Below are 24,952 nucleotides of genomic sequence, written 5' to 3'. Positions count from 1 at the left end.
TAGACTTGTGACATTTCGATGTGAGAGCCTGAGCTAGGAGTCTTTGAAACTAGCTGCATCCAGAAGAAGGGCTCTCACAGGCTGTTCAGGCCCAGGAACAAGCCTCTGAGTTTCTGGGCTTCCACTATTGGGTTCTTCTGTTCCCCTCTTGATTCCTTAGGAGATTCCAAAATCTATCCATTTTTCCTACTTGTAAGTGAAAAATCTTTACTAATTATATAGACTTGAATATGAATCCATTTTTTTCTACCAGCAAGTGAAAAAGCTCCACATAAGTCTAAGACCCCAGTCATCATAGACACTTCTAATAGTAGGCATTTCACAAATGTAGGTCCTAATGTGATACAGATTAATGCCTTTGATCATTGCTAGAATTCGATAGAACATTTTAGCACTTGAGGACAGACAGGTTTGAGCCTCTGGCTTCAGGACCACACATTACAGACTCTCTGGGAGGTGAACCACAGGGGTCCTGGGTCTACAAGCCCTACCTCACACTTGGAGCAAACAGCTTGGAGGAGAGCTACAAAGAAGCAGAGCACAGCACCTTCAGCGGGCTGGGAGGGGCTTTTCTATTAGGAAGTTGGTATTCCCTACACAAGGAACCTAAGTTCATTGTTTAAGAACAATGTCTCTTAAAAACCTCATTTCATCCAAGTTCACTAACCAACCTTGCCTTTCCCTTTTTTGTGTGACATCGTTAAAAGGGTATGACCAAAACCAACTTTAGTGTCGATGTCCCTGCCTCTTTATGTTAGCTTTAGATTTCATTTGTAACAATGGTGTGGAGAATCTCAGGACCTTCTATGCTCTCCACTGAGAAACAAAGTACCACTGTGGTCTCTGTTTCTGCGTCGGGTAGAAGTTCTGATCTCCTAGATGCCAGTGGCCAGAGTCTGGCAGGTATAAGGCCATAATGACAAGAGAGCCTGAATACAGATAACAGACTGTCTGTTCCAATATGTTCTCTAGTGTGCACACAGCAGTTTACAATCTTCTTCAGTAGCCTAGGTACGAAGTTCTTCCACCATTTAGTACAGTGGATATCTGATGGCATGTTCAGTAGTGCTGGTCAGCTGAGGAACATTTTTAAAGTTTATTTTTATGATTTATTTTGAGAGAGAGAGAGAGAGAGAGAGAGAGAGAGAGAGCGCGCACAAGCACGGGAGGGGCAGAGAACAGGAGAGACTGGATCCCAAGCACTAATGGTACAGAGCCCAATGCGGGGCTTGAACTCACAAACTGTCAAGATCATGACTTGAGCTGAGATCAAGAGTCAGATGTTTAACCAACTATACCACCCAGGCACCCCTAAGGAATATTTTTTAGAAAGGATGCTATAAAAAAAAGAAAAAAAATACAGTGCTTTCTCAACTTCAAGAGGTCCAGTTATATTTACCAAAATCCTATTCCTATGGGGAAGACTGCCAAGCCTACATAAAAACTATCCACTAAACCTGAGAGATTCATCAATGCCTTGTCATTTTAGTTTTTCCCACTTCACTGGTTTTAGAAAATGTATAGGTTTTAGGTATAAAACGAAATCTCATATATTTATATAAAACCTAGGATTGGTTTATGTGTCATGAGATTATTATGTTTCATTCTGGTCTGAAGATTAGTTGACTTCATGTTATGCCAGTGTTTCAAACTATACCACTAAAGCCATTAAGGTCTTTCTAATGCTTCTAGAGCTGCAGTGACCAGTTCTATAGCACTAGACACCTGTGGCTATTACAATTAAAATTAAATTAAAATTCAGTTAGCACTGCTCACCTCTCAAGTGCTCAGTGGTCACAGGTAGCTGTTGGCTACTGTATTAGATATAATTAGAGTACATACAGAACAGCCCCATCGTTGGCAGAAAGTTCTAACAGATAGTGCTGTTCAAGAATGTACCTTAAACTAAAGGGCTAATGACCCAATTCATTCTAGAGCTTTAGCAGCTAGTAGAGTTCCTCACTGTTGCTCTACTGCCATCAGCATTGTTCATCTAGAGTTAAATAACCATCCTCTTTCAGCTACATGTAAAAAGTACAATTTAAAGTTCTACCTATGACCCATATAAGGACGCATAGAGAAAAGCCTCTTTCTCTATCCAGAAAAGTAGGGCCTAATTAGGAATCCTGTTGCAAATGCAATGAATAAACTAAGTATTTTTACTACCAGTGATTTGCACTTTTGCATTTTGTTAACGATAATCCAGTTGGTTGGAGGGCCAGCTCCTTCGCCACATGACACAGGTATTCCCTAGGCTTCCTTTCGCCCAAGAGGTTTGGAGTAAGTTCTAGTAATTATCTTTATTCAAATGCTCAGGAGTTAATGTGCTCTACTTCTCTAGGCATGATATCATCATTAACACTAATGACTCTAGTAATGACTATTGTCAAGTAGATGGTCAGACAGGTTTGAGCCTCTCTCTTGCTTCAGGACTACATATTACAGACTCTCTGGGAAGGGCACCACGAGGGTCGTGGGTATATATCCGTACCTAGCCCAGGGGACAAGCGGCTTGACCGACAACACGAATCAGAGCACAGTACTATTGGCATGTGGAAGGGGTGGGGGGGGTGTTTTTTCTTCTCTGAGGTGTACTAGGCATGACTCCTTGTGACAGTGGCAGTTTTGTGTTATCAAAACTCACTATACAAAGTGTTAGATGGAACCTTAGAGAATAAAGTAAGGGAGGGGGAGTGGGGAAAAGGTATCAGTGTCTGAATAGCCATGCACATGAACACAAGATACGTTTTTTTAAGACATTTTTACTACTTTTAACATCATTTGCAAAGTTTCTAGGAACTTGAATTTTAGAAAACTTCTACCTGTAATCAGCTTCTTTAATGTGTATTTTTATCCTCTTTATACATGTTGGGGGAAAAAATCCAAGAATAATTATGCTTGTGGACAAGGATAAATATGCATTTAAGGCAACCAATGCCAGTTAGGTACCCTAATTAGTGTGACAAGAGACCTGGTGAGCAACCAGGGATTTAATGAGACTAATTACTACTTCTGCCAACCGTTGCCATGCCAGAGAGTGTCAGCGTGGAAAGGTGCTTATCATGAGAGTGCAGAAACACTGCACAGTTTTCTCACACTTTGTAGTAATTCAGTACTCTGAGAGTTCCGAGTCTGACTTGGAGTGGAGTCGAGTGAAAATGAGTTGGCTGGCGTGGGCTGGTCTGGCTACACTGGCTAGAGGCCAGAAGTGGAAGGACTTACCCAGGAGCCCTGTCGGACTTCATCCTGCCCCCTCTTCGATGCTAAGGATGCCATTTCAGCGCCGACTGCTTTCCTGCTGTGCCCCGCCTTGCCCACATCATTTCATGTAATACAACAGCCCTGTGAAGCTAGTAAGAGAGACCGGGTACCTGGGGCTCACAAAGGTTGTAATTTGTAGACAGTCACGCAGCTGGGAAAGGTAGGAGCCAGGATTCAAATGTGGGTGTGGCCGGTCCAAAGCCCATGCTTTTTTCCTCTGCTTTTTACCAACTTCCAGTTATAGGGATGGATACCTTTAAAGGGCTCCTTTAGGTACATACACATTTCATTTATATATACATATATATATATAAATATATATACACACACACATATATATGTGTGTGTAATGTGTGTATATATATGTAAACATAAAGATACGTTTTTTTAAGATGTGTTTACTACATATATATGTACGTATGTATGTATATATATAAATAAGACCATGAAATAAAATAAACAGTGTAATGCTTAACTATATGTTCTATTTTCATCTATTCATCCTTGGGTCTTTAAAACCTGTTCATCAGACACATTTACATGAACTCAAAATGTAAAGCATAAAAGCAAGTAAGCTCTGGTTGAGCTGGATGAGAGCCAGGAGCGCTGACTCCTCATCCTCCTCCCCTTTTCTCCCCACCCACTATGGATTTTCTAGATCTCCTTGGGCACAATGGGAAAATCATCTGCATCAGACGCTGAGGCTCCCTAGAAACAAAATTAAAGAGGGCCTTTCATCTTTCTAAGTGTAAAGCATAGTTCTTGGGTGAACAGGTTCCCAATACTTTTGAATGGAGATTGAATGCTGTTAATAATCATAATAAATCATAACTTTTAGGGTTGGACTTTGTGACTTCCCTTGCTTATGGGACCCAAGATTCACAGAGATGACTATCAGGAGTTTTCCTAAAGCCAGGTTGACAATATTTCTGGTTATTTTCTACATATCTTCATATATGGCAAACTTTGCCCAGGCACTATGCTGCCAAGAATCGATGGGCCAGCTCACTAATCATCTTGAAATTGCAAAGCAAAACAACACTGAGGGGCATCAGGGTGACTCAGTTGGTTCAGCATTTGACTTCTGCTCAAGTCATGAGCTCTGCATCGGGCTTTGCACTGATAGTGTAGAGCCTGCTTCGGATTCCCTGTCTCCCCCTCTCTCTGCCCCTCCCTGACGATTTCTCTCTCTCTCCTCTCTCTCTCTCTCTTTCAAAGATAAATTGAATTTAAAAAACCCCCGCAAGATACCACCTCACAAATGTTAGGATAATTAACCTCAAAAAGTCAAAAGATAACAAGTATTGGTGAGGATGTAGAGAAAAGGGAGCCTTTGTACACTGTTGGTGAGGTTGTAAATTTGTGCAGCCACTGTGGGAAACAGTATGGAGGCTCCTCAAAAAACTAAAATAGGACCAACATATGATCCAGGATTCCCATTTTGGGTGTGTGTCCAAAGCAAATAAAGTCCTTATCTCAGATACTTGTACTCTCATATTCATAGCAGCATTATTTACAGTAACCACGACATGGAAATATCCAGCAATACATGAATGGACAAATAAAATGGGGGGGGGGGAGTAGACATCCTTACACACACTATCCAAGCTTATTTAGCCTTTAAAAAAAAGAAAATCCTGCGGTGCCTGGCTGTCTCAGTCAGTAGAGCATCTGACTCTTGATCTTGGGGTCATGAGTTCAATACACACGTTGTGTGTAGAGAGTACTTAAAAAATAAATAAAATAAAATAAAAGATAAAACCCAGAAAATCCTGCCATTTAATACGACACAGATGAACTTAGAGGACATCATGCTAAGTGAAATAAACTAGACACAAAAAGACAAACTCATAGTAACAGATAATAGTTACTAGAGGCTGAGAGTTGGGGGAAAAGGTAGATGTTAGTCAAAAGTTAGATGTGCATTATAAAATAAGTCCTGAAGACAAAAAAGCACAGCATGGTGAACAAAGTTAACAATAATGTAGTGTATACTTGAAACTTGCCAAGGAAATACATCCCACACATACAGAATGACAACTATGTGAGATGGCTAGCCTGATGGTGGTAATCATTTCACAATGTATACATATACCAAAGCATCACATTAGACACCTTATATGTAATTTTGATTTGTCAATCATACCTCAGTAAAGCTGGGGAGGAAAAAAGGTATGTTATTTTTTGTCTCATAAAGAAACGCATCTTTTTTGTGTCACTTTGAAAAATATATCACATTACCTTTTTTTTTGTTAGAAGTGGCATGATGAAATGGAAATGAGAATTTCTTGACCCCTTTTGATTTTTCACACTCTTTGTTCAAAACAGTTGAAGAATAGATGATACGGATATGTTGGTTGCTTTCTCTATCTGGTGGACTCAGAAATTGTGGGTAATCATCAATCTAAAAAGAAAATAATTAATTGAACTGATTGGGGACAGATGTAACTTTATCTTGTGGTAATAAATCCCCTAAAGCTTAGGGCAAGTTTAAGCTCCATTCTTTCTTTTTATTTTTTTTTCCTCTGGGATATCTTTTCTCTTGGTCAGGTTTCTCAATTCTTCTTCTATTTGTTTTAGTCTTTACTAAAAATGTGCTCAGCAACAGAACTCAAGAAACTACTTACACTACAGGATTGCTCAATAAATAGAAACTGTGTTTCTATTTTCATTTTGAAAATAGATTTTTTAAAAGGTGTTAAAAATGTGACATTGATGAGCTTAACCTAGGGTTTTCTATGTAGTAGACAATGTCCATTTGTGGGGAACAGTGTACAAAGACTCTGTGAATACTAACATCTAGGTTTGAAGTATTGGAAGTTTCCTACTCCTAAATAGCTCTCTCTTCTCTCCAAAGTGCTCCATTTTCTGTTCTTTTTTTTTTTTTAATTCTATTCCTGGTTAAAAAGAGAAAAGTTCTCAATAATACTTGGATTTTTAGATAGTCTCTACTTCTATAACAGGTAGGCAGCAGTAGATCTGACTGAAAAGCTAGGCGTAGAGTCGAAGAATCACCAGAGGCATATTTATAACCTTTAATCCAAGCATCAGGGGGAATATCTCTATAGACTTTTTAAAAGAAATTTTTTAATGCTTATTTTTGAGAGAGAGAGAGAGAGAGAGAGAGAGAGAGAGAGAATGTGTGTGTGCACATAAGTTGGGGAGGGGCAGAAAGAGAGGGAGACACAGAATTGGAAGCAGGCTCCAGGCTCTGAGTTGTCAGCCCAAAGCCCAACGTGGGGCTTGAACTCTTGAACCGCGAGGTCATGACCTGAGCTGAAGTCTGACACTTAAAGGACTGAGCCACTCAGGGGCCCTTCCTCTATATACTTTTTGAAAACACTTAAAATTTGTATAAAAATGTTTCCTGTGATCATCCAATTGCATTATTCTCTTTTCACAAATATATGAAGGCCATATCAAATGATAATAATAACTTAAAGATCTAATTCAGAGGAATTAAAGATAGGAAGATACATTAAAATCTACTCAAATTTAACTTTTGAAGTTATTTTCAAGTATATAGAGTAATTCAAACCAAGATAATGAAGCATAGTCCAGTGGAGTTGTTCAAAGGATGTGCTTTTGCTAATAATAAAAGTTTATATAATTAGTGGTTGTGGTTCCAAGTGTATTTAATACTAATCTGGTAAAAAATAGCCTTCAAGTAGAGACTGAATATAAACAAATATGTAAATATGTCTGCCTCAAATTGCTAATTAGCAGTTTGGGGAGGAGAAAAAGTACCTATAATAGTTTGAGTAATAACTCCACAGTTTATGGAGCATGGCAATATATAGTACTTGCAACACATCTGTGAGGTAGTTATTACTAACCCCATTTTGCAGTGAAAAAACGGAGGTTCAAAGGAAGTTTATAAAACTAGTAAAAGGTGGAGCTAGAATTACGAGACAAGGCAGTTGGTTTCCAAGGCTAAAGTTTAAGACCACAGCCCTGACTAGTGGTGGGAGGTGGGGATTTTGTCGGGAGAAATAGCAGGTTTTCTATTCTAAAAGCAGGGCTGGATGGGCTTCTGGCTGGCTCAGTCAGTGGAGCAGATGGATCTTGATCTCAGGGTCATCAGTTTGAGCCCCATGCTGGGCATGGAGCCTACTTAAAATTTTTAAAAAATTAAATAAAAAATTAAAATGAGGGGCGCCTGGGTGGCTCAATCAGTTAAGCATCCAACTCTTGATAATGACTCAGGTCATGATCTCTCAGTCATGAGATCAAGCCCCAAGCCAGGCTCTGTGCTGACAGTGTGGAGTCTGCCTGGGATTCGGTCTCGCCCTCTGCCCCTCCTCCTCACACATGGCTCTCTTTCTCAAAATAAATAAAAATTTAAAAATATTTTTTAATTAAAAAGAAAAAACACGAGGGCTGGAATCCAAACTGTAATCAAACAGCTGGATTCATTATTGTGTAGGAGTTTCAGTCAACTTTTGCTAATTCTTTTATTTGAGACAGAAGTAGAGCCAGATCTCGTTTTTGTTTAGTTGCCATAGTCACCAAGTTTGGTTAGCTTTGTCATTGGAGAACATAATACCTGGGGCACCTGAGTGGCTCAGTCAGATGAACATCTCACTTCAGCTCAGGTCATGACCTCAGGGTTCGTAAGTTCAAGCCCATGTCAATTAATTAATGCTTATTAATTTATTGAGAGTCTGAGAGAGAGAGAGAGAGAGAGAGAGAGAGAGCGCGCGCGAGCGAGCAGGGGGAGGGGCAGAGAGAGGGGTCGAGAAAGAAACACAAGCAGTCTCTGCACTGTCAGCACAGAGCCTCATGCAGGGCTCGATCCCATAAACCGTGAAATCAAGAGCCAGAAGTCAAGAGTCAGATGCTTAACAGACTGAGCCACCCGGCACCCCTGTAGCGCTTTCTAATGCCTGACCTGACTTTCTCTGCCCCCAAGAAGGTTTCCTACTACATAACCACCACCACTGGTACTTGGAGCCATGTGGTACTCCAACTGTAAGATTTGGACCTTGGGAAAAATCTTTTAAAAATATCTTAGGAGATGATCAGGGACCCCTGGAACATTCTGACAGCCTGATACAAGTGTGTATGTCTGAGACCTTGGGCCATCCTGTATCAGTTTGAGCAGATAAATTTATTCTGACATTGTAATCTATGGTAAACACTTGGTTTTGCTGGAGTGAGGGTAAGACGGTGGAAGCGGGGCTGGATTCTGGGTATCTGAGGTCACTCATGCAGGCTCTGCATGCACACATATCTGTCTCCAACACAAATTTTTTTTTTAAATTTTTTTAATGCTTTTATTTTTGAGAGACAGAGAGAGACAGTGTGAGCAGGGGAGGGTCAGAGAGAGAGGGAGACACAGAACCAGAAGCAGGCTCCACGCTCTGAGCTAGCTGTCAGCACAGAGCCCGACGCGGGGCTCGAACCCACAAACTGTGAGATCATGACCTGAGCCGAAGATGGACGCTTAACCAACTGAGCCACCCAGGCACCCCTCCAACACAAATTCTGTATACCAAGGCTCAGTTGAACTTGCTAGTGCTATGCATATGTTGTAATATGTTGCCAGGAAAATTAAGTACACCCATGGTATCCCACTGGGAGAGGACACATGGAAGTATCCATCTAGCTTCTCCTGGATTTTATCTCATGCACCTTTTCCCTTTATTGCATTTCATCTATATCATCTCCTTATCATCAACCATTAGAATCTTGTGAGTTTTTCTGGTGAATCATCAAGCAGGTAGTCTTGGGGACCCACTATACAGTATGACAATCTCACCCAGGCATAAGGCCATCGGCTTAGACCACTAGTTCTGCTTCCTGTGGGCACTACCGGTGTTGCCCTTTCCCCAAGCGAAGAGTCAGGGAGGGCCAGCCCACCTTCACTCTTCCTCTTCAGAGGACTCATAAGGGTTCTGATCCTTGTGGCCAGATTCTTTCCAGAGTAAAGATGGGGAAGAGAAGAATTCAGTGTTCAAACAGTGCCACATAGAACATAGTAAAAGTTAACATTTATTAAACACTTATTATGTGCTATTTTAAGTGCTCTATACACACTGTGTGTGTGTGTGTGTGTGTGTGTGTGTGTGAGTGTGTGATTTCACTGAACCCTCATACAACCCCATATGTCAGTGAATTATTCCTAAGTACAAGGGAATTCAAGAAACCTGAGCCTCAGAGAGTTAAAGGACCTGCTCAAGGTTCCACTGCTAGTATGTGGTAGACCAGATGCAAAATGAAACCTGTGCTCTTGACTTCTACAAAATGACACACAAGGTATGAAACATACATATAATGAGAAACTAACTTCACTGTGGGTCAGAAAATAAAATTGTTTCTATTGGAAGAGAAACCAGTGTTACCATCAGGTGGATTTTTGTATTCTCACTGTAAGACACTAAGAAGAAAGACTATTATACAAACATGATTCCTACATAACAAATGTCTCACAACCCTCAAAAATTCCAAATTTATAATTACTGAATTGACCCATCTTCCTCAAGTGGCTCTCATTTCTTATGCACTCTGATGAATTGTCCACCTACAGAGTTCCTATCAAAAGCCTGACATCAAAGAGGGATTAAAACATGAAAGAGAATCTCAGGTTCAGAAAGCCTAAAAAATGAATTTATTATAAAATAATGTACAACGATCAGGATTAAAATCACTTAAAAGCCAAACTTCTGAGTGGAAGATACTAAAGTGTCTAAAAGGAGGGTCACCTGTCTGGCTCAGTCAGAGGAGCGTGTGACTCTTGATCTCAGGGTCATGAGTTCAAGCCCCATGTTGGGTGTGGGGATAATTTAAAATAAATAAAAAGGGGCACCTGGGTGGCTCAGTTGGTTGAGTGTCTGACTTTAGTTCAGGTCATGATCTCACATTTGTGGGTTCAAGCCCCGCGTCGGGCTCTGTGCTGACAGCTAGCTCAGAGCCTGGAGCCTGTTTCAGATTCTGTCTCCCCCTCTCTCTCTGCCCCTGCCTGCTCATGCTCTGTCTCAAAAATAAATAAAACATGAAAAAAAATTAAAAAAAAAAATAAAATAAATAAATATTTTTTTTTTACAAAAGGACAGATTCAGGTCAAGAAATAAATAAATAGAAAATAAAGTGTCCCCCTCCCCCCCAAAAACCCATTAGGCAGACAGCAAACTAATTAGTATATATTATTCTAATTAAATTCCTATAGGTCAATTCGTTATTTTGTGCCCTAGTTGGTTTTTTTTTTTAGGTTTATTTATTTTAAGAAAAAGAGAGAGAATGCGGGAGGGGCAGAGAGAGAGGGAGACGAATCCCAAGTAGGCCTCGCACCATCAGCACACAGCCTGATATGGGCTCGATACCACAAACTGTGAGATCACGACCTCGGCCCAAATTAAGAGTTAGTCGTAGCCACCTAGGTGGCTCTCTTGGTTAAGCGTCCAACTCTTGATTTGGGCTCAGATCATGATCTCATGCTCTCGAGAGTTTGAGACCCACACAGGGCTCTGGACTAACAGTGTGGAGGCTGCTTGGGATTCTCTCTCTCTCCCCCTTTCTCTCTGCCCCAACCTCACTTGTGCTGTTTCTGTCTCTCTCAAATAAATAAGTAAGCTTAAAAAAAAAAAAAGGTCAGATGCTAAACTGAGCCATCCAGGTGCCCTTCGCCTATCTAGTTTAAAAGATAATTACATAAAGCTATAATTATAAATCAGTGTTGATGGACACATAATGTAGAAACTGTAATGTGTATGATAATAACAGCACAAAGGACGGGGAGGGAATCGACTTATATTTTGTATACTATTGAAGTTAAGCTGATGGTTATAAAGTAGGATGTACAGTATAATCCCCAGAGCAAATGTTATTAAGAACTCCAAAATACCTAGTATTAAAAAAAATCACAAGAGAATTGACATTGTATACTAGAAAATAACTATTTGACACAAAGGAAGGCAGTAATAGGGAAATAGGGGGAAAAAGACATGTGAAAACAAATATCAATAAGGACAGATGTAACCCTACCTTATCAGTAATTTAATACTGTGAATGGATTAGACACTCCAATTAAAGTCAGGGATTGAAAGGATAGATTTTAAAAACATGATTTGACTGATGATTCACTTGTACTATAACAAAAGACTCCCTTTAGAGTCAAAAACACAAATACATTGAAAATAAAGGGATGGAAAAGACACATCGTGCAAATAAACAAAACAGCTGAAATGGCAATAGTACTATAAGACAAAATAAGACTTGATGCAAAAAAAAATTTTACTGGCAGGGAACCTGGCTGTCTTAGTTGGTAAAGCATGCAGCAGTTGAACTCAGAGTCATGAGCTCGAGTCCCATGTTGGGCATGGAGTTTACTTAATAAAATAAAAAATGGTATAAGAGACAATTTATAATGATAACAGGTCAATCCATCAAGAAGTTATGATAGTTAAAAGCATACCTAAGAACAGAACCCCAAAATACATGAAGCAAAAACTGAAAGAATTGAAGAGAGGAATAAACTCAACAATAAGTTGTTGACTTCAATACCCTACCTAAAAATTAGAGCAGAAATTACTGAAATAGTGAATAGAAAAACAATAAAGAAAACCAACCAAACCAAAAGTTGATTCTTTGAAAAACCAACATAACTGACAGTCCTTTAACAAGATTGACCAAGAGAAAAATAAAAATGACTCAAGTCACTAAAATCGAGTATAAACGGAGACATTACTATCAACCTTACAGAAATAAAAAGTATGAGAGAATACTGTGAACAACTGAATACCAACAAATTAAACGGCCTGGATAAAATGGACAAATTCCTAGAAAGACAAGAACCACCAAAACTGTCTCAAGAGAAATAGAAAATACAAATAGACCTTTAACAGCAATATGAATACACCTATATGAGATTGAATTAGTAACAAAAAAATTCCCACAAAGAAAGGTATGGTGATACATGGCCTCATTGGCGAATTCTACCAAATGTTTAAAGAACTAACACCAATCCCTCACAAAATCTTCCAAAAAGTAGAAGAGGAGTGAACACTTCGTATATAATTCTGATACCAAAACCAAAGACATCACAGATAAATACAGATGTAAAAGTCCTCAACAAAATGCCTACAAACCAAATCCAGAAAAACATATTTAAAAAGATTAAAAGGTACTGGAGTTTGAAAGTTAGAGGTCTAACAAACGACCTCAGCACAGCATTTACTCATTCAGTTACCTCCCTTGTTTAAGAACATCCTAAATAAAGTATCACTGAGAGAAATGATGAAACCTGACTTTCATGATGTCGGATTTTTCCTATTTAGAAAATACAGATGTAAGAGATTATTATTAGAATTGCTTAATCCTGTCAATTACCACCTGGTCTATTCCATATTCGGTAGGAAAGGTTTTCGTTTGTTTGTTTAATTTACAAAGTTAGTTTCTCTATTTAAACAGTGATGCCAAACAGGAAGTTGATTATGATAAGACCTGATTAAAATATGCATGCTTGAGGAAAACAGCCCCAGGAAGAAATGATAAGCCAATCCAGAGAAGAGACATTCTACAAAACATTTGGGCCATCTCTTCAACATGTGAAAACAAGGCAAGGGCAGCTGGTGATACTTTTTTTTTTTAATGTTTTATTTATTTTTGATACAGAGAGAGACAGAGCATGAGAGGGGGAGGGGCAGAGAGAGAAGGAGACACAGAACTGGAAACAGGCTCCAGGCTCTGAGCTAGCTCTCAGCACAGAGCCTGACGCGGGGCCTGAACCCACAAAGATGAGATCTGACCTGAGCTGAAGCCGGAGGCTTAACTGACTGAGCCACCCAGGTGCCCCTGGTGATACTTTTTAAAAAGGGATTCGGGAGGCAGAACAACTCACATCTGACCAGCACAAAAAGACAAAAGACGTGACTCCTGATGGGCAGCAACAGGAAACACAGCACCAGCTAGGAGTACTGTTGCCAAAACACTGACCCTGCATCCTCCTCCCCTGGTTTAAAGCAACTCTAGTGGATGAAGGACATGCCAAAGGATTCCAGATCCAGATTGTGGAAGACTCTTCAGAACAAGTGACCTGATTTCTCCAGCAAATAAGTGACAGGAAAAATGAAAGAGGAAGAACTGTTATAGACTGAAAGGGATTTAAGAGGCAGACAAGCACAATTTGGTGGGGACCATTATTTAATTCAAACAAACCTGTGTTGTACCCAAGATTTCTTTATCGTCCCCCAAAACCAGAAACTGCCAGGGAGACCGAGTCACTCATGCAAAAGCAAAGGGCTTTATTACGGGTTTAGGCTCGCCGGGGCCTAAACTCGGGCTCACAGACTTTACAGGCGTGGTGGATCCATGCTGAGAGCCCCGAACAAAGGTGGGGCAGGGCTTTTATGAGTTTGGGAAGGGGGAGTTACAGGAAATTGTGACACAGGTACAGTGATCCAATCATTATTTTAGACCCAGGACCCAGGACCCTCACATAGGGTGTAACTAGCCTTTACAAGGGTGGTCCCTCTTGCCTTGGGCAAAGTGTGCTCTTCTATTGTCTCAAACCTGCATCCTTACACCCGCTATAAAGAGACACTTTTTAAAGGGTTCCTGTCTGGCTCAGTCAGTTGGTCTTGGGGTCGTAAATTCAAGCCCAATGTGGGGTATAGCGATTACTTAAAAATAAAATCTTAAAAAAAAAAAAGACATAAACCAGAGGAAAAGTCAAAAGGGAAAAACTGAGGGCAGACGTCATGTACTGGGCCACTGTTTAGAGATCATTTTATTTAATGGAACAGTAAGTAGTGGAAGTGAGTCCCCAAAAGAGCTAAATTGTGAGATATCTTTCAACTTCCATGGTCCTTTGAGGACCTAACTTCCTCTCTGACAGCAAGTTCTAACTCTCCCGTCTCCAAAAATTGGAGGAAAGCAAGTAATAAATTCATTCACTCAGATTTCAACTTAATGAATTACCTGTTCCAAGAGTATTTCAGAGCAAATCTGGAGGGCCAGTGGTAAATTCAAAGGATTAAATGTACTGATGAGATAGCGTATCAATATATGGAAATCATCTTGAATGGATTTCCCTCAAAATAAGCCACTTAGCAATTACCTATGTCACGCTTTACACAAACTTATTCCTCAGTAGAAGCTATTTTTACATTTAACATTTGGCAAATTCTTCCTCTGTTATAATTAAAAAGCTCACTACAGCCTCCACCAGGTGTTTTTTCCCCCATTATACTCTATCTGGGCTTTAGTGCATCAATCCCTAAGGAAGTCTGAGTAGATGAGTTTTTTTTGGAACCTATGAATATTGCTGGCAAGAATGATCCACCCACATATTCCAAAAAGAATTACGTTTGGAGAATTGGGCACTGCCCCCATAATACTGGAGACTCCATAGACTATTTCAGTGTTAGACTTGAAAAATCACTGCCTCTGGCACAAGAGCTAAGAAAGACTAAAAGAAAAAAAGCTTTCAAGGCTCGGCCCTGTGAAAAGGATGCCACATCCATCTGCATCTTTGCAACCAAACCTGTCCTTGAACATCATCGGAAACAGCAATGACACCTGTCTGAGCTTTGAAGGACAACAGTCTTGAATACACGGGGTGGTATGGGGAATGAAAAAGGTGTTCTATTTATGACTTCATCCTCCGCTTCCTGACAGCCAGTGCCAAGGACCCAGGTAATCTGAATCCTGAGATGACCATGTTTCTATTGCAAAAACTAAAACTTCTAAAGAAATGTCGAATTTGGATGTAAGTGATAAATCACTGAATTCTACTCCTGAAACCAATATAGCACTGTATGTTAACTAAAATTTTTTAAAAATTAAAGAAAAAGGAAGGAAGAAAGAGAGAAAGGAAGAAAAAGGAAGGAAGGGAAGGAGGAAGGAAGGGATGAAGGAATTTGGAAAGCAAGAATTTGTAGAAACTCAGCTGTTACTATGTGCATAAGGATTCAAGAAGGCTGGCTCTAAGGCCAAAAGACCTGAGTTTACATTCCAGCTCCAGTGTTTTCTGAATATAACCTTGTGCAAATATTTCCCCTTTCTCTGCCTCCTTTTTATCATGGGGAGTGGGGGAAGACAGTATCACCTTCCTCATAGAGTTAATAAGATTAAATAAGATTTCAAGTGTTTGACACAAGGCTAACACATTAGTGAATAGCCAATAGATATCTATTACAATTAATGACCTTTGATTCTTCCTAAAAACCTCAGTAATGCAATACTGAGCCACATTCATGGCCTACTCGGCATGGTATTTGTCTCTGATGGTGGCAGCAAGGGGCATTGGGTGAGAGAAAAGAATGTGCTTTTTTGTTATCTCAAATGAATAAGGCTTTATGTGAAAATATCTCTCACTTCTTTGACCACCTCTAAGAATAATACTTCACTCATGAATGTATCTACACCATTTTGGGCCATATTTACATTTGCAACTGATACAGATTTCTCTTACTTTTATTAAAATACTACCTTTATTTTTTTTAATTTTTTTAGTGTCTTTTATTTCTGAGGGAGGGAGAGATACAGAGCTTGAGTGGGGGAGGGACTGAGAGAGAGGGCGATACAGAATCCGAAGCAGGCTCCAGGCGTGGCACCCCTGTGGGGGGCCTAACTCACGAACCTCAAGATCATGACCTGAGCCAAAGTCAGCTGCTCAACCAATTGACAAAATGCATGCCCTCATTTGAGGGCCTCAATTGAGCCACTGAGGCACCCCTAAAATACTACTTTTAAAATGCAAAGGGATATCCCTTATTTTTTGTTTTTCAATTGAAGTATAGTTGATACCAATTATTTCTTGTTTCCAAATATTTTGTGAGCAATTCTATATTTATATTATCCCTTAGTCTTGATTTCACAGTCTTGTTTCAGATTTCTTCTGTCAGCTTTAATTTCAGAGAATAAAAGCACCCTAAGCTTTCGGCAGTTGATTATCCAGCTTCTAATTTATCCAGTTCAGTCATCACGGATACTTTTGAGTTCCGACTACAAAGTGCAAAATTAAAACATGCAAAATGTAAGATGGAGTTTCTGTTTTCAAAAAGCTTACAGTCTTCTGGATATTCAGTCAGTGAAAACTTTTTATTATTGTTCTTAATGACCTGCGATGACCTAGGCAGCTATAGCTCAGAGAGTCAAGCATTGGTTCAGCAGGCAGACTACTAGGGTGCAAATTCTGATTCTGCCACTTAGAGGATGACCTTGAGCAAGTCGCTTAAGGTTTCTGTCCTTCAGGTCCCTTATCTGTAAAGCTAGATAACAATATTATCTGGGGTTGTTGTAAAGCTAAAGAAGTTCCGGTTAAGTACTTAGAACAGGAACAGAGTGGCATATAGTAAGCACTCAAGAAACGTCAGCAATTTGAGGTAGACATTAGAGCTGTTCCGATATTCCTGTTCTCTCTTTTAGACACGTGGAATGCATATATGGTAGGATGACATTTTCTTGCCCCCTTTTAAGTTAGGCATGGGCCATGTACCTGACTCTGGCTAATAAAATGTGAGAAATGACATGTGTCACTTCTGGGTAGCAGCTGAAAAAGCAGTACATAAATTTCCAAGTTATTTCCCTCTGCCTGGTGATTAAGCAAGCATATGCTGAGATGGAGCCCCTGACACTAAGATGGGTGACTGTCACATGTCTTGTGAGTAAGATGAACAGAGCCTCTTGCTAATCCACAATGGGCAAATTACTTGAATGAGACGAGACGGACTTTGTGCTGTGTTAAAGCACTAAGACCTTGGGGTTGTTTGTCAGTGTGGTTAACCTAGGCCATCCTGACCAGTACACTGCCATTCCAGGCACTGCGGGTACATCCGTGAATCAGACTGACAAAATGCATGCCCTCATGAAGTTTCTCGAGACTTGAACGCAGGGGCTCCTGGCTGGCTCAATTCAGTAGAATATGCAGCTTTTAATCTGGGGGTTGTGAGTTCAAGCCCCACTTTTGGCACTTTTGTCTGTGTACATAAACATATATGACTTATATAAATAAGCTTTATATATATAAATAAAACGTGTGTGTGTGTGTGTGTGTGTGTGTGTGTGTGTGTATGAGACTTGAATGCAAAATCCAACTATTCTGTGCAAACTATTAAGAAACCAAAGGTGGCTCAGTTGGTTAGGTGTCTGACTCTTGATCTTGGCTGGGGTCATGATCTCATAGTTCATGAATTTGAGCCCCACGTTGCACTCTGCTGCTTAGGATTCTCTCTCTCCCTCTCTCTGCCCCTCCCCTGCTTGTGCTCTCTCTCTCAAAATAAATAAGAAACTTTTTTTTTTAATGATGGATAAGAGTTTACCACCTCTTTCTTCCTTCCACAGTGAGAGTTTTGAAAGTCTGCAAATGAATCAAAATAGAAAAAAATGCTAGAGAAGAAAAGAAGCATCCATAATACAGTCTCATCTTGCATAACTCTTACTATCAAAATGCACAACTCAGGTAAACAACACAGAGTCATCTCACACAAGCACAAAGGAAGCTTGAAAACAGTGGAACCTGAGATCAGGAGACCCTACGAGAATTTACTCTGGCTCTTCCACTAACTGCCTATGTGTGATGAGTTTCAAGTCTCCAGGGTCCCTCAACACTTGGAATAAGGAAATACTATCTCTCCCTCAGAGAGACAAACTGTATAATGTATCTGAGCATCCATTTATTCTTCCAGTTCTTCCAATTGGCAAATAGTTATTGACCATCCTCTATGTATCAGGCAATGTAATGCACAGTGACCCAGGGGCGAACAAGACATGGAGCTTACATTTACTATGGGAGACAGATAATGAGTCATTAAACAGATTGATCTTATAATGCCAATAGTGTTAAGTGCTTTGAAACAAACAGATGTGATTAAGTGTCACGGGGAAATGGTACTTCAGATTGGGGGGTCAGGGAGGCACCCCTGTGGAGGTGATACTGAATTTGGAAACATGACTGGCAAGAAGGAATCAACTCTCTGAAGATCTGGAGGAAGTGTTCCAGCTAGAATGGCAAGGGCAAAGGCCCCGAGGCAGGGAGGAAGAACAAAAAGACCTCAGGAAAGAGCAGGAGATGAGTCAGAGATAGAGGGGTCTTATCATGGAGGCTCTTAATAGGCAATAGGAATTTGGAGGCTAATGGAGATTTTGAAACAATTTATGTTTTAAAAGATTATCCTAACTGCTAGATGGAGAGGAATGAATTTGGAGATAATTTCAATAGTCTAGGTGAGGGGCTACACAAGTGGCGTAGGTCAAAGTTGTAAGAAAGGTCATGGCCAGATAGATTTTGGAAGAGAAGCGACAAGGATCAGAACATACTATTGCAAAAGACAGCCCCTTGGTATACTGAATATTTTGAGCTGAAGGAATTTGAGAAAACAAAAGATGCAGGAAACTCTCTCTGATCTTTTTCCACCCTGTTCCCTTGAAGCAGGTCATAAGACCCTCATGGGAAAGGTGCCCTCCCTGTTCCCAGACAAGGACAGAGGAGAGAAAGAAATCCAAACAAACAGACCTTGCAGGTTCTCCCTAGTTTATTATCCTTAGTCATATCCCCTTTTTGTACTATCCCATTTTTCCATGACTCTCAATCCTTTATCAACACTAATATGAAACACACACAGATTCACCTGTTTCTTCGGGTCTTCATTACCTTTATAGAGGCTCCCATATCATGTAAAATTTATATGAAATAAATATGTAAGCATTTCTCCTGTTAATCTGTCTTTGTCAGTTTAATTTTCAGACTCAGGGACCCGGAGAGGGTCAAGGGAAACTCTTTCCTCCTCTACACAAATCAAGAGGGTATACCGATTGTTGGAGGTAGGGGTGAAAGAATTAAGTCTGTTAGATGATGTTCTTTCCTAAAATAAGAACAGCCAAGAAAGGAACAAATTTAGGGGTAGAAAGCAGGAATTCTGTTTTTTAATATATTAAACTCAAAATATCTACTGGACAGGTTTTCAAAAAGAATAAACAAGACAGTGTATTTAAACACCTAATACAGGGGCGCCTGGGTGGCTCAGTTGGTTAAGCATCCAACTTCAGCTCAGGTTATGATTTCACGATTCATGAGTTTGAGCCCCACATCAGGCTCTGTGCTGACAGCTCAGAGCCTGGAGCCTGCTTCGGATTCTGCGCCTCCCTCTCTCTCAGCCCCTCCCCCACTCGCACTCTATCTCTCTCTCTCAATAATAAATAAACATAAAAAATTTTAAAACACCTAATATATAATCAGTGCTCAAAAGTTATTTTCTTTCCAAACTTATTATATCTCCCAAAGTCAAGTGCCCTAATATGAAAAGATAATATCTATCTTACAGATTCACAGTGAGCCTAACAGACTTAATATACCTGAATAAAGGTTATCAATAATAACATGTATGTAGCTGTTACCTGTGCCAAGTACTGTTTTAAGTGTGTTACATTTATTAGTGAATTTAATTCCCTCAAAAACTCTCTAAGGAAGGTGCTGTTACCTGAGGAAGGCACAGAGTAGAAGTTAAGTAACTGGACCATGTCTATACTGGTAGACAGCAAAAGCTGGATAAAAATATAAATTATTATTAAGGGCATCTGGGTGGCTCAGTCAGTTAAGCATCCAACTCTTTTCTTTTTTAATGTTTATTTTTGAGGGAGACAGAGAGACAGAAAGAGAAACAAAGCGTGAGCAGGGGAAGGACAGAGGGAAAGAGAGGAAGACACAGAATGTGAAGCAGGCTCCAGGCTTTAAGCTGTCAGCACAGAGCCTGACATGGGGCCTGAACTCACAAACTGTATGATCATGACCTCAAGACAGACGCTTAACCAACTGAGCCACCCAGGTGCCACAAGCATCCAACTCTTGATTTTGGCTTAGGACATGATCTCACGGTTCATTGGATCAAGCTTCACATTGGGCTCTGCACCGAGCCTGCTTGGGATTCTCTCTCCCTCTCTCTCTGTGCCTCCCCCACTCATTCTCTCTTTCCCTCTCTCTCTCAAAATAAACATTTTTTAAAAAGTATTATTAAATGCCCAATGTATATTTCAGATAACAAATTCAGAAACAGAAAAAAATAGATTATATTGAATATTTAACAAATATGTATTGACCATCTGGTCTGTCTAGGAACCAGAAAGAAATACAGCAGTGAACCAAACAGATCACCAGGCCTGCCCTCACTGGCTCAGCCAAGGAAAAACAACTCGGAGAAAGAGTAACTTGGGCTTAGCCTAGAAAACATGTCGGCTCTGAATATGGAAGTGGAGAAAGCAGGGATTCATTGGCAAACTATTGCGGCCCCTACAGCACAGCCTGTGACCTGTTTCTTTTCAAGCTAAGAATGTTTTGCATTTGTTTAAGTAAACTCGGTGTCCAACGTGAGGCTCCAACTCACTACCTGAAGATCAAGAGCTGCAAGCTCTACTGACTGAGCCAGCCAGGCGCCCCTGTTTTTACATGTTTTAAAAGGAGAGAGAGAAGGAGGAGAGGAAGAGGAGAATTATAAATATGATGATCTGAACAACCCGAAGGAGGAGAAAATGTTCGACAAGCAAGCAGGCCAGGCTGTGAAAGGCTGCCTATTCAGGAAGCCACATGGAGCCTGGGATGACTGGAGAGCCGATACGCACAGGAGTCAAGCACAAAGACAGGCAAGGCTGCTGGAGTTGACGGATTTATTTTTCTCTGAGGGTGATGGCATGGCATTGACAGAGTGAATTCATAGGAAAGTCACTTCTGGGAAGTTGCTTCTCACACTTGAAAAATATGTGCTAATCTCAGAAGAGCTTGAAGAAGTGTTTTGATGCCCACAACAAGAGCAGAACTCTTGAGTATTCTTCCAAAAGCAACTTTTGGAAGAGCAGGGGAGGGGCAGAGAGAAAAGGAGACATAGAATCCAAAGCAGGCTCCAGGCACTGAGCTGTCAGCACAGAGTCCGATGCGGGGCTCCAACTCACGAACAGTGAGATCATGACCTGAGCCGAAGTTGGACACTCAACGGACTGAGCCACCCAGGTGCCCCCCAAAAGGAACTTTCAAAGAAGATGTCAGCCTTTTTATAAAAGCTCCACCCAAGCAACCATAGAAACTCTTTCTTTTAGGAGATGAATGTACCAAACTCCTGAGATCTCTCAATGGCTTTTAAGCTTATCTTTGCTGGAAGAGAAATCTCACTTGTATCCAATACAAGTTCTGGTGTAACTTTTTGTTGCTGTTACCTTCAAATTTTTTAAATGTTTATTTATTTATTTCTGAGAGAAAGAGAGAGACAGAGAGGGCGCCAGGGAGAGGAGCAGAGTGAGAGAGAGAGACAGAGAATCCCAAGCAAGCTCCATGCTATCAGCTTAGAGCCTGATGCTGGGCTCAAACTCACAGACCATGAGAGCATGATCTGAAATGAAATCAAGCACAACTGACTGAGCTACCGACAGGCCCCTCCCAATTTTTTTCCTTAGGGGAGAGAGTGGAATTTTATCTGTATATTTGCAATTTTTCTGAGGTGTAACTGCAACACGGGACATGAACTAAATAAGGAATCTGGCTGAACATGGCACCAAGAGGGCTGGGGCCCAGAGGCATAAAGGACTGGCTTGCTTGGGACTTTAGGGCTGTGACAGCCAGAACAAAGGCAGAATGGAAACTTGAGTCGACTGAAAGTTAAATAACAAGAAGACAAACTTGCACAGTAAATGAGAAAACCTTTGAGATAGAAAAGGATGTCTAAAGAGCTGGCCTAGAAAGAGGACAGCACCCTAGTAAAAATGGAGATTACAGTTTATCTTTCAAGGAAGGAAAAACCGGTTCTAAAAAACAAAGCCGCCTGGCACCGAAATCATGTAATGTAAGAGACTGTTGAGTTAGCATGGACAGGAGACGACTACATGATATATAACACGGAAATCAGGAAAATTCTCTCTATTGTGGTACTAAGTTTGGACTTAATGTTCAGAGAGGGACGATTAGTCAACATCTGTGGCTATTAATTGGAGCTAGATCAAGCAATTCTGTGACACCCATTTTTCACACACCCTGTGAAGCTGGGCAAGCCACTGAACTATAATAACCCTAGAATCATTTTATAAAACCTCAGAAAAAGAGATCATTAAGGCATTTGTACTTGGCATGATTACATTTATTTCTCACTGAAACTGTATTTTTTTTTAATGCTTACCCATTTAAAAAAAAACATTAAGAGGAAAACAGTTCTGTATTCATTTGCTGTTGTAACATATTACCATACAGTCCATGGCATTAAACACCGCAGATTTATTCTATTATAGTTCTGGAAGTCAAAGGTCCAAAATAGGTCTCACTGGGCTAAAATCAAGGTGTTGGGAGGACCTCATTCCTTTTGCAGGCTCTACCAAAAAAAAACCGTTTCAGGCCCTTTCCAGCTTCTCGAGGCTGTCCAGATTTCCTCCTTCCTCTTTCAGAACCGCCAGCGTCTTTTCTGCAGTACTCGGCCTGCCTCTGCTGCCTCCCTTCTCCACTTAGAAGGATTTGTGATTACATTGGGCCCACTCAGACAAGCCAAAATAATCTCCCTATTTTATTTATTTGTTTGTTTGTTTAGACTTCTTTCTTTTTTGGCTTTTTTTTTTGGGGAAATATTTGGGGTTTTTTTAATCTCCCTGTTTTATTATTTATTTATTTATTTATAGAGGAAAAGTGGGGGAGGGATGTGGGGGGTGGCAGACAGAGGATCTGAAGCAGGCCCTGCACTGAGAGCAGAGAGCCAATGTAGGGCTTGAACTCCCGAACTGTGAGATCATGACCTGAGATGAAGTCGGCGCTCAACTGACTGAGCCACCCAGATGTCCCAGTCTCCTTCTTTTAAAGTCATCTGATTAGCTAACAACCTTGACTGCGTCTGCAACTTTAACTCCTCTTTGCCATGTTATATAACATATTCACGGGTTCCAGGGATATCTGTTGGGAAGCCATTAGTCCACCTACCACAACTTTAACCAAAGTTAAACTGTATTGTGCAAGATGGACCTTCAATCTATCATCAATACCAAAACCTTCGATTTGTTCGGCACCTTTATAAACATTACACATTATTGTAGGACTCTTGGCTTGGAGGCCTAGGAAATTTTACTGCACTTTACAGATTCTAACAGCTCAAAAAGAAAGGTCTATAACAACTACTGAAATACATATATTGTAGTTTTTGTTGGGGAGAGTAACAATATCTTAAAATCATTACATTTTGTCAAAACAATAAATGTTTACACTGCAGACAGTAGACAAAGCTGAGCATTTAATGTCTTAAAAACATTTGGTAAAGAAAATTAATTTTCTTAATTTTAGTTCAAGAGAATGAAAATAGTGGTAGTGAGGAAGAAGACAGTATTGCTTCAAACTTCTACTCAAAAAAAAAAAAAAAAGCAAATAAATTTGCACAGTGATATTAGCCCACAGGGGTATTTTAAGAAGAAGAAGGAAAAAAAGCTCTTTTTTTCCACTTAGTTTTATCCTTTTTTTTTTTTTTTACAGATGTGTTCCAAACAAACTAGGATTGTCTTTGCAAAACAGCCCCAATTAAGAGTCTTACCAACTTCTCCCTTGGGTGATGCAGAGACTCAGACAAGAGGGATAAAAAAACTAGGCTAGACACCTGTCCCCAGTGGAAAAAGAAACACACCTGGAGAGCAGCTCAGATAAAGGGAGCCAAGGGGGGAAAAACAGTAATTGGAGAGGAGACTGCTTACAATCTGTTGCTGGTTTGTAAGGTAAATTTATTCCTGAAGGAGAGGGATAGAGTAGCAGTTCACTAAAAACTGGGACAAGGGGTGGCTGTGCCAGACTGTACCTTTTGCGAGTTTGCCCAGCATGGCCTGGGTCCAGCTTGGACCAAGTGACCTGCCTGAGATTGCCAGGCATCCTGTGCGCATCTCTTTCATTCATTCATTCATTCACTCATCCATCTATCCATCCGTTCACTTATTTATACTGAGCACCTAACACGCTCTAAGCACTGCTGATATAAATAAATAAATAAATAAACAAGGCATAACAGTACTTAGCACACTGCATTTATTTGCATTGGTTTTGGCTTTTTGCCTCTCCTACAGCAGCTTCTAGGAAGGGACCCTATTTCATTTTTTCATCCCTCGGTGTCTAGAACAAGTGCCTGGCACGGGCTAGGTGCTTAATGAACGGGGGCGGAGGGTGGGGGGACTTTAGGGCGTACTTTTGATAGGGGGCTATGTTCTCAAACCTGTGGCCCTATGTGGGGGTACAAGGCTGACCGGTACACGTGATGAGAATGGGCAGGGCGTTTTTATTCGGAGTCCATACAGCAATCCACCGTTTCCCTGTGTGACTGCTAGTCCCGCAGTAAGTTAAAGAAAGTACGGGAGAGTCCGGGGAGAGATGGGGAAGGTCTGCCTTGCCCTCCCTCTGCCCGCGTGCGGGAGGCCCGGGACTGGGGGGGGGGGGGACCCAAGAAGGGAAATCTCGGGTAGCCCGCCGGCCCGGCCGCGCTCCTCACCAGGTCAATGGCCACGACGTCCCGCAGCGCCACGGCTCGCCGGATGGACTTGGGCGGGTTCTCGGTCAGGTAGATGAGCCGATCGCTGAGGACCACGTACTTTAAGGTGTGCTTCTCCCACTCGGACACCACGATGCAAGGCTCATAGGCGCGGATGGCGTCGTAGACCTCGGGCGGCAGCCGCCTCCGCAGGAACGCGTCCAGGCGGCTGTTGGTGTGCGCGGGGAAGCCAGACCTGGCGGGGGCGGCCATGTGCGGCGCCGGCGGCCGGC

General features: G+C 40.9%; 1 protein-coding gene and 1 long non-coding RNA gene across 9 annotated transcripts in view; one reads left to right on the top strand and one right to left on the bottom strand.

Moving 5' to 3' along the window:
- Nucleotides 1-24,952, top strand: part of LOC115303548 — a 126,067-nt gene that overhangs the window by 96,794 nt on the left and 4,321 nt on the right. The gene's annotated exons all lie outside the window — the stretch shown is intronic.
- C10H12orf56 (chromosome 10 C12orf56 homolog) overlaps nucleotides 1-24,952 on the bottom strand; it is a 69,888-nt gene extending 44,936 nt beyond the window's left edge. For 7 of the 8 annotated variants that reach the window (XR_003914115.1, XR_003914114.1, XM_029953338.1 and 4 more), the window contains exons 1-2: nucleotides 24,681-24,946; nucleotides 5,503-5,665 (exon numbers count right to left, since the gene is read on the bottom strand). Coding sequence is in view for 6 of the 8 variants with exons in the window: in XM_029953338.1 (XP_029809198.1) it covers nucleotides 5,503-5,665; nucleotides 24,681-24,932 (415 nt within the window). In the remaining 2 variants the exon portion in view is untranslated. Of the gene's footprint in view, nucleotides 1-5,502; nucleotides 5,666-24,680 lie in introns of all 8 variants that reach the window. The other variant, XM_029953341.1, reaches the window with a different exon arrangement.

This window comes from Suricata suricatta, chromosome 10 (genome assembly GCF_006229205.1).
Source record: "Suricata suricatta isolate VVHF042 chromosome 10, meerkat_22Aug2017_6uvM2_HiC, whole genome shotgun sequence".
NCBI classification, from domain to species: domain Eukaryota; kingdom Metazoa; phylum Chordata; class Mammalia; order Carnivora; family Herpestidae; genus Suricata; species Suricata suricatta.
Note: the sequence above shows the minus strand (reverse complement) of the source record. Positions and strands in the feature narration are given on the sequence as shown.